The 10,749-nt window shown below is 33.3% G+C and overlaps 1 protein-coding gene across 1 annotated transcript in view; it reads left to right on the top strand.

Moving 5' to 3' along the window:
- The window catches only part of LOC114334968 (protein pelota), a 70,056-nt gene extending 60,531 nt beyond the window's left edge, over nt 1–9,525 (top strand). The window contains exon 7 of the mRNA XM_028285104.2: nt 8,542–9,525. Coding sequence (XP_028140905.1) covers nt 8,542–8,624 — 83 coding nt within the window. The 3' untranslated portion in view covers nt 8,625–9,525. The remainder of the gene's footprint in view (nt 1–8,541) is intronic.
- The last annotated feature ends 1,224 nt before the right edge of the window (nt 9,526–10,749 follow it).

Below are 10,749 nucleotides of genomic sequence, written 5' to 3' on the forward strand. Positions count from 1 at the left end.
AAGACACTCATGAAACCGGAAGTATATATTTGTTCTCGCCTTGCGAAGGTTCGTCGAATAATATATCACTTTTACTATTCCGGTGACTTTAAAACAGTAGGTATTTCCGGTCCCATTTGTAAAACCGGAGGTCCTTGGTCAAATTTCTCACCTTTAGTACCATCCTTGGATTATAAGCTTTCATTCGACACCTCATTTGTCATTCAACCTGGTATAGTGACGGAAGAGTTATATTCGCGGTCGGACGGACCGACGGACAGACAGCCTTGGTCAAATTGCTCATCTTTAGTACCATCCTTGGATTATAAGCTTTCATTCGACACCTCACTTGTCATTCTACCTGGTACAGTAACGGAGGAGTTATATTCGCGATCAGGCAGACCGACGGACCAAATTGCTCATCTTTAGTACCATCGTTAGATTATAATCGTTCATTCGAAACCTCATTTGTCATTTTCCCTGGCATAATGACGGAGAGAAGTTACATTTGCGGTCGGACGGACAGATGGACAGGCAGCCTTGGTCAAATTTCTCATCTTTAGTACCATCCTTGGTTATAAGCTTTCATTCGACACCTTATTGGTCATTCTACCTGGTACAGTGACGGAGGAGTTATATTCGCGGTCAGGCAGACCGACGGACCAAATTGCTCAACTTTAGTACCATCGTTGGATTATAATCGTTCATTTGAAACCTCATTTGTCATTTTCCCTGGCATAATGACGGAGAAGTTACATTCGCGGTCGGACGGACAAATGGACCGACAGCCTTGGTCAAATTTCTCATCTTTAGTACCATCCTTGGTTATAAGCTTTCATTCGACACCTTATTGGTCATTCTACCTGGTACAGTAACGGAGGAGTTATATTCGCGATCAGGCAGACCGACGGACCAAATTGCTCATCTTTAGTACCATCGTTAGATTATAATCGTTCATTCGAAACCTCATTTGTCATTTTCCCTGGCATAATGACGGAGAAGTTACATTCGCGGTCGGACGGACAAATGGACCGACAGCCTTGGTCAAATTTTTCATCTTTAGTACCATCCTCGGTTATAAGCTTTCATTCGAAACCTTATTTGTCATTCTACCTGGTACAGTGACGGAGGAGTTATATTCGCGGTCAGGCAGACCGACGGACCAAATTGCTTATCTTTAGTACCATCGTTGGATTATAACCATTCATTCGACACCTCATTTGTCATTCTACCTGGCATAATGACGGAGTAGTTACATTCGCGGTCGGGCGGACAGATGGACAGACAGCCTTGGTCAAATTTATCAGCTTTAGTACCATCCTTGGATTATAGGCTTTCATTCGACACCTCATTCGCTATTCTACCTGGTACAGTGACGGAGGAGTTATATTCGCGGTCAGGCAGACCGACGGACCAAATTGCTCATCTTTAGTACCATCCTTGGTTATAAGCTTTCATTAAATGTTCTAAACATTAATTACATTTTCATTCTAAATTAGACAATTAGACAAATTTGAGTGATATAACTGTTCTTCCCTGGTATAATTTTATAATATTGGGACATGAGAAGTAGGTAACAAACTATGATGAACCAATATGCGAAATAGATTTTTCCAATACTTTTGGTTTAGATTTTACCACGAGATACGAGCACAGTATTTATCCGAGTAAAATTTTCAGCGAGACCCCGTCCTTAAACCTCCTAGAAAATGAAAAGTTCGCACCTCATATATAAAACGATTTCGAGTCATCTTAGCGAGACCGCACCTGCATACCAATCTGTACTGAAACTAAACTATCAGTTGACTGTAAAGTCTGGAGTCCGCGGCTTCGCTTAGATATCTATTGCGTTATTTCTCCGATAGAGGCAGCATCTCTCGGGAAAGAATCTTTTCTCTCTGTTGCACTGCGACTTGGGGACCTCTCTTTCATACAACGGCCGGCCTTAATCAGTTTTTGTTTCACGGAAAGTATTTATTTCGTCACTATCCGCCGGCTATGCCGGTGGGAACATTCCCTTATCTGCCACCTGGAGGCGCGCCCGATGGAGGAACTGACAAATCGTTTACGGGAATATTTACGGAATACTATTTGTTAAACGTTGGATTCTAACCAAAATGTTAAATAATATATGCTAAGCAGCAAAACTAACACACCACCTTAAAAATGGGACATTTTTGATGTCTCGTGTTTTCCTAAACCTGTTGTCCGATTTAAGTGATTTTTTAATATGTTGTAGCCTTAGTACTGTTTCACATTATAAGAATTTTGTCGTGCGAGGGATTTCTCGTGCCGTAGTTTTGTCGCACTTGTCCTTTTCACACAATAAGAATTGAGGCGCACGAAGATATTTTGCTGTGCTGTTTGGTATATTATTTTTATTTACACTTTGTGGCTGAGGTAGGTACATGATACGGTGTCGGGTATGTATCATTACGATGTATCATTACAAATGGGTATTTTTTGTCCATACTTTTGTCCTAATGTACTGTAATGCGTATTTAATTCATTTGCAATTTCTATTTTGTCAGTTATTATTTCTTATGTTTTTAATTAAAAGCCTTAATTTGTTTTTGTAATCGTTGTTCTACTAAGTTATTTGTTGGATCTTGGATTAGCTCATACAATCTATGTAATAAACTATTCTAAATGGGAAATAAGCCACAATTGAACTAAAAAAAATTATTTTATTACGTTTCGACATCCGATTTGGGCGTCGAAACGTTAATAAAATTATTATTTTTAGTTAAATTGTGGCTTATTTCCCATTTAGACTAGTTTATTATAAAAATTCTACAAGGAAACAGCTTCAGAACAACATTACAATCTATGTTTTTCATGTTCAGAATTTAAAAGACCCTCTGTCATCCATTCATTTTTAAATGTTGTTCCCCTTGTTTTAAATGTTGTTTTTAGATAATTTCACACAAGACGTGACCGCCGCCCTACTCCAGTTTTGAACGAGTTGTTTACCGTATAAATCTAAAGATAATTTCGTAGAATAAAAGGTATATTTTATACGAAATAAAATTATAGCGTTGTGTTCACTTTATCGTCGAAGAAAGAGAAATAAGAGGAACCGAATTCATTGGGTCCATCCTATTAACACAAAAAGATACGATTTATACTAGTATTTTTATATTCACACATATTCACACCCTCTATACTCAACGTTTATTGCAACTATGTAAAATAAAGTTTATTATAATATACTTAGCAGTTTTAATTACTGTTCTTATCAGTAACATATAAATAATTTTGCTGTACTTATAAAATGTGTTTTTTTCTTTATCACCTAATTCGTCAAATTAATTAATTCGAATTAATTCGTGCACTGTTAAGTGTACGGCATACGCCATTCCAAGCATTTCTCGTCAAGTTTCTATCTTTATATATTTCTATTGTTTTGTCCCAATGAACAGGTCTCGCCTTAATTAATGTTATTAATATTTCACTATCAATCTGAGACGTCATAATATAAAATATATGCACCTACTTTAAACAGCCATAAAGTGTAAATGAAAATAATGTACCAAACAACCAAAAAAACTACCTTCATGCGACGGAACGACAGTATCATATGAAAGGATGCATTAAGTTCCCTATGCTACTGGCTGTCGTCTGTTGTTGTAAGCGAGGGACGACATAAACACGACGGCTTTACCGAACGTTCCAACCACCGTCTAGTGAGAAAGGCTCCATATGATTACATGCGCCACCATTGGAATGTCGTCGTGCGTTCTAACCCTCGCACGATTAAATTCTTATAATGTGAAACAAGCGTTATTCTTTAACAATATCGTTGTAATAATATTGGTGTTAGACAGGTAATTCGTCATTGTATACCGGGTGTACCAATCAGACTGTGTTAATAGTTATAGCGTTGACTGATAAATATACTGGAAGATACGAAACTAAATGAGCGTTTATGTACGACACCAGTGGTTTTAGAAATAGATGGCGTTAGCAGCTTTCTAGGTGCGAGATTGAATTTACCTGAGACAACGATGAGGCGTATTCAGGTAGCTTTGGTTATCGGAATTTGGGATCGGTCGGGTCGATCGGATTATAATAAAAATTATTTAATTCTTTTGATGCATTTAAATTTGAGTTCTCATTCAACGATAACAATGGCAATCTTTAAAATAATTATTGGAGTGTAATACCTATGTATTACTTTCTAAACTCGTTTTTAAATTAGCAAGAATAATTTTGTAGTTGTAATTTGTCTTCTAATTTGAATTCTTGAAACAAATCATTAAATATTCTAAGGCCGATGCCACATTATGCGTTTTGACCGGATGCGGTGAAAACGCATCCGTTTCCAACGCAACCGGACCGACCTGTCACATTATGCGTTTAGTCTGGTGCAGTTTGTAAGCGCGTACCGATGACTCAAAACGCATCCGTTTCCAACGCAACCGGACCGATCTGCCACACTATGCGTTTTCACCGGATGCGGCGGAAACGCATAATGTGGCATCGGCCTAAGGTTTGTTTAATAATTTTATATAATATATATATAATAATATAATTTATTTAATAAAAAATTTATTTAACGAGAAAAATACTCACTGAGTAGATATTGTACATTTCTTATTTGCCTCATAATCTCGATAAAAAATAGGTAGTTATTTTCGTTAATTACAGTCTCTTCTGATAATTGTATATTTTGTTTGGAGATATGTATTGCAAACGTATTTACTTAAATGAAATTGACTTAGTAACCCGCTCGGCCACTTTAAACTCTTAGAGAGAAAAATGGCAAGGACTCATGAATTGTTGCAATCGCGATTTCCAACAATTTCTTTTAAGTTTTTTTGTGCCGTCGATATTTTCCGAGTTAGGGGGAAAATAGTGACTAAGTATAATTATTGAATTATTTATTATTAACTTTACTTCTTAAAGGTGCCGTGTATTTCTGCGTAGGCGTCCACCGTGCATTGTATTGTCAGGTGAGATATTAGATAGTCCCGAGTACATTATTTGGCGAATAATACCCAGCTATGACATCTTTTTCTAGACCTCTCTTACCCTCTATATTTCCTTCGAGTTCCAGTTGCCGACAAGTCTATCGTTCTCCTCGCAATATGTCCCTAAGTATGTCCATGATATTTTAAGCATTCGGTGCAGGCACCTCATTTCAAAGACTTCAAGTTTGTTAGTGGAGCTGGCCTTTATTATCCATGCTTTCATTACATACAAGAGAACAAGCCAAACGTAACACTTTAGCGTATTGTACAGTAGAAAAAATGAAAGAATACCCATGAACGAACATAAAAAACACGCTGTATTTTCCTGTTACCGTGTCACACAAAAAAATTGGCCAGCACAGGTACATTAGTCCAGTCGGGTTAGACGAATAACAGGCCTAACCTTGCATTAGGAGCTGCCCCAAATTTTATTTTTTTAATCTTTAGGGGGGGTCAATAGTAGTGTAAATTTAAAATCTCGACTGAATTCCGCCATTGCGTTAGCCGCCATCTTGATTTTAAACGAGAACCGTTTTTGCTCAATATCTCCGCCATTTTCAACTTTTCGACAAAAAGTGTAGAAACTGAAATTGTTGAAAATACGACTGTGTATAATTTTGTTTATTACAATTTTTTTTGTGCGGTCGATATTTTCCGAGTTATAGGGAAAAATAATGACAGTTAAAACATAATTATTGATTTATTGAATTATCTCGTTTATTATTAGTTTTACAACAAATTTGAACCTATACAAAAATGAAGAGAATTATATTTTGTACAATTTTGATCTCTTTCATTTTTTTTTTTTTTTTTGATAAAATCAATATTTAGCGACACGTAGGATTTGAACTCAGGACATGTAGATCTCCGGTCTAACGCTCTACCACTGAGCTATCGGCTCTCGATGTTTTGACTTACGTTAAAATGGAATTCAAATGTCATAGTTAATATAAAATGTCATAAAAAATCACATTTTTAAAATAGTTTGAAATTTAAAAAAAATCCATTTATCCATACAACAGCAGTTAAATATTGTATTGTTAGTTAGCCTAGAACTATTTTTAAAATGGATTACAAAATTTGCGGAGTCCGTGACACCAACCAAGCCAAGTATATAAAAACGTTTTAAAAAGTAAGTTCTTATTCGTCAAATTCCAAATCGAATATTTCAACGTGAAATAACCAAAAAATAAAGCAGATTTCTGGGAAAACTCATCGCAACTTTTTTAAAGTGTTTAAAAAAGCTTTGTTTTTGTTTTTAAAAAAGTTTCTAGCATAAGTAAGCACGTTACGCTGAAAATAAAGTTGGTCCTTTTTTGTAAAAGATAGTTTTAAAAAAGCGTGAAAATCACCCTCTAAAAGGGAACTTGCATAACATTTTTATTTCGAAAGAGATGCTATAAATTTGCTAACTAATCGCAACTTTTTTAAAGTGTTTAAAAAGCTTTGTTTTTGTTTTTAAAAATATTTCTAGCATTAAAGTAAGCACGTTACGCTGAAAATAAAGTTTGTCCTTTTTTGTAAAAATAGTTTTAAAAAGGCGTGAAAATCACCCTCTAAAAGGGAACTTGCATAAAATTTTTATTTCGAAAGAGATGCTATAAATTTGCTATAAATCACAGCAGAACACGATTTAAAAAGAAAAAAAGTAGTTTGTGTTTTTCGTTTGGCCCCTCAAGACGAATAAAATCAAATTATTGTTACCGCTTCACAAGTGACTTTACTTATGTATTGTTTATAATACATATGATCTGTAAGTTTCATCGTAAATTTAGTTTTACAGTATTTTTTTTATTTTGAAAAAAAAATGCCTTTTTTAAATAACTTTCTAATTATCAGTGATACGAAATATCCCAAAGTGTAAAGGTTTTGGTTTTCTGAATATTTTGTTTTTCTGTAATACAAAAATTGGTTAAGATATGGCTGTTCCGAATTTGCATATACTCGTGATTAGTGACTCATTGAAGTCCTTTTAACTACAGCCTTTCAAAAATAAGCACTTTGAACCGATGAAACTTACAGATCCTCTATAATAAGCATACATACGTAAAGTAACTTATGAAGCGCTACTGATTAATTTCATTTGAGATGCTAATTAGGAGGTGATTTTTAGATTTTTTTTACAAAAAAAGGGATCAACTTTATTTTGTGCGCAACTTGTTTACTTCTGATACTAGAAATTCAAAAAAAAATAAAGCTGTTTTTAAACTTTTTAAAAAAGTTATGATGAGTTTTCCCCGAAAAGTCCTTAATTTTTTGGTTATTTCATGTAGAAATATTCAATTTTGAATTTGACAAATAATAAGAACCTACTTTTCATTAGCTACAACTCTGCTTTTACTGGGTCTACGACTTCATAATATGTCATATTTATATAAAACATTTTTTTCACTTTTTGATAAGCTGTATTTTTGCTAGAATGATTTTTTGGTGAAATACTTCCTTTTTTAGTTATTTGCGAAAATCCGTCTAAAAACGTACTATTTTTTGAGAAATGAATATATTCACTCGCAAATAACTCTGTGAGGTCAAGACTAGTGAAAAAAACTCTATAGTCAATTTATATTTTCAACATTTTTGCAGAAACAAAAACAAAAAAAAAATTAATACAGATTAATATGATGGTGCTGCGTTAAAATTTTGAATACGGGCCACGTAAAATAACCGCGTGTTCTTGGCTAGTTCCTTGAGTAGGGAGAATTTTACACTTCCCTCTAAGGCTATTTCCAACAAATTTAAGCTAGGCGCGCCACTATACGGGCGGGTTTTAAAGACAACAAAATAATGCATAGGCTTTCGTATCTTTCCGTATTTATCAATCAACGGTTATAGTATTTAATAAAATACTGAAATTAAAACCTAACTGTAGAATCAAGGTTTTCTTAATATTTGTTTTTGATTACCTCGCAACCTAAGGCTACAATTGAGTTTTAATTTCAACATTTTATAAATTTTGGAATATTCCACAGGGTGTTCCGAACTTTTAGAAAAAACACAGTATGATTGGTACACCCGGTATAGAATGACAACTTACCTGTCTAGCAACAATATTATTACAGGGATATTGTTATAGTATAAAGCTATCACATTTTAAAAAATCATTGAAATCGAGCAAGGGGTTTAGGAAATTCGAGATATCAAAAATGTCCCATTTTTAAGGCGGTGCGTTAATTTTTCTGCTAAGTGTATAATAATAATCACAAAATGTTATATAGTATTTAACATTTTTATTAAAATCAAAGTTTTACACATAACTTAATTTTTTGAATATTATTTAAATTAGATTTATTAAATTATTTTTATTAAAAAATTGCTCTTTAAGTCTAAGCATAAACCAACTTCTCCACAAACAATGCAACAAAATCTTTAAGTAATATTTTTTTGTTAGTTGTTGATTTCTTCGCACCTTCGAAAATTTTAAAGAAGCTCATCTTTGGTTCTTTGGTCTTAAGATATTTGAAGTCTAGTTTTAAATTTTGACCTCATCTTCAACATCACATTACACTTAAAAGACAAAAACCATTATATTGTTGTTTTTAAACTATGTTTTAGTAAGTTCCGTTTTTAACCATGTTTTAAATATTTTTAGAGCTAGAGCAGTTAACTGGTGTTGCGGCTATTTTGCGATTTCCAATGCCAGAATTGGAAGAAGACAGCGACGATGAAAATTAGTATTAAGAATATGTTATTAGTTTTATTATCAATTAAGGGATAATAAGAACAATCGTGAGTTTTAATTAATTTTTGCCATGGGGACAGTCAGGAAATGCCAAAATTCATCAATCCAAAGTATACTTTAGTTAACTTGAAATTTAATTGGGACATGGTACAGCTGCGGTCACTGAATAGCTTACGCTTTAATTTTTACATTTTTACAATTTGCTGAATGTCAAAATACTGGTAAAAAATTTCGCGCGTATTAAAAAAATAAGATATTAATTGTGTTGACTTCCTTATTTTCGTTATTAAGACCATAATCCATTTTATTAAAAAAAAACTTCTTTCTCTATAATTTCCATTTTTATATTTTTTTCCGTTAGATTTTGTAAAATAGATTTTTATTTTTAATTTGAATCTATCTATTCTGGGTCCACCACTGGTAACCTCACTTTGACTTAAAATGTGCGTTTAAACGGGGTAATTATTAAAAAAAGGGTTATCAGATACTAATACGTATAGATGTAAACTATTCAATGGCCTCAGCTGCATATACATTTTGTCATTGTTTATTGCTTTGAAGCTAAGGTGTATTTATGATAGTAAAATGCTAAATCATGTATTTTTGATTTTGTATTTCATTATGTTATTCAAGTAATTCATCAAGTAAACTTTATTTGAAAACTTTTTCCTTGATGGTCTTGTATTATGAATCAATAAGAGCAATTTAGCTCTTAAGACAATTTAGTTCATACTTGTTTTATTTTGTATCTATTTCTTAAACGTAATTAATTGTTATTTTTTGTAAACAACTATTGTGTATATTATATAAGCGAGGAATGTAAAATCAAATATAATGTACATAATATATTATTTATTTATAATAATATTTTTAATTAAAAATTACATTGTGAAATTTGTTTTTCATAATTTGAACGAAACCTAAATAAGTTAACTCACAGACTCACGAGAGAGCTACAACAGGTAAAAAATGAGAGCTTCCACTCATACATTACGCAGTTATCCTCAGACTATCACTGATTATGAAAAGCAAACAAAAAAATTTAAACGATCAGTCATAAGCATCCCTCCCATAAGAAAAACTGATAGAACATGGGCACAATCTAACCCTGAAAAATCTGAAGTTTTCGTGGAATACCTAACAAATGTTTTCTGTACAAGAAATAAAATTTTAAACCCACGTAACGCACCTGGACACGATTTAATAGTAGAAGATATTTTGAAGAACTTGCCACGAAAAGCGGTAGTTCTGCTGACTATCAAATACAATAATATACTAAGGATTGGATACTACCCCATCCAATGAAAAATGCCACAAGTCATCATGGTAGCCAAACCTGGTAAAGAGCCAACCGAAACCAACTAATATCGGCAGATCAGTTTGTTACCAATTGTTAGAATATACTTACAATATAAAAAGTAGCTATTATTCTATGGTTGTCACTTTATGTATTTGACAGTATTGATAATAGAAGTAATGTAATGTCAGAAAATTATAAAATATAATGTCAAAATAATAAATTTAAAGATAAAACCCATAACTAAATTAAAATTCATGGTGACGTTTCAATTATTACTTTAATCATCGTCAGAATAATAAGCTTCTTGAGCGGATGCTTTTAAATAATTTTAAAGGAACAAACATAATTAATGAAAACGTAAAAAATGACATTGACAATCATTGGGTTAAGTTAATAATTTCAAACACGCCATGTCTTGTTGCGTGTTTAAGGGTGGCTTCAAAAGAAATATGGATAATGCCTCCTTGATGCTGAGTTCTGTTGGAGAACTTGCATGACCAATGATTGAGAAGTCCTTACGACTAATAGGGTGGTCAGAATCAGTCATATGTTGGAATACTGCTGAATTTGGAACTGTTCTTGATCGTCTTCCTAAGTGAGGAGTGATACCTAAGTGTTCGCAACATCTGACATTAAAGTGACGTCGAGTCTTCCCGACGTACGTAGCTGCACAGCTACTACATTTGAATTGATATATAATGTTAGATGCGAGATCACTAGGAATCATGTCTTTCACATGGAAACGAGATCCTATCCTTTCCAAAGTCGTGAAAGCAAATCTTAATTCTATAGAGGGAAATGCTTTTTTAATTATTCTA

This window comes from Diabrotica virgifera, chromosome 6 (genome assembly GCF_917563875.1).
Source record: "Diabrotica virgifera virgifera chromosome 6, PGI_DIABVI_V3a".
Classification (NCBI taxonomy): Eukaryota; Metazoa; Arthropoda; class Insecta; order Coleoptera; family Chrysomelidae; genus Diabrotica; species Diabrotica virgifera.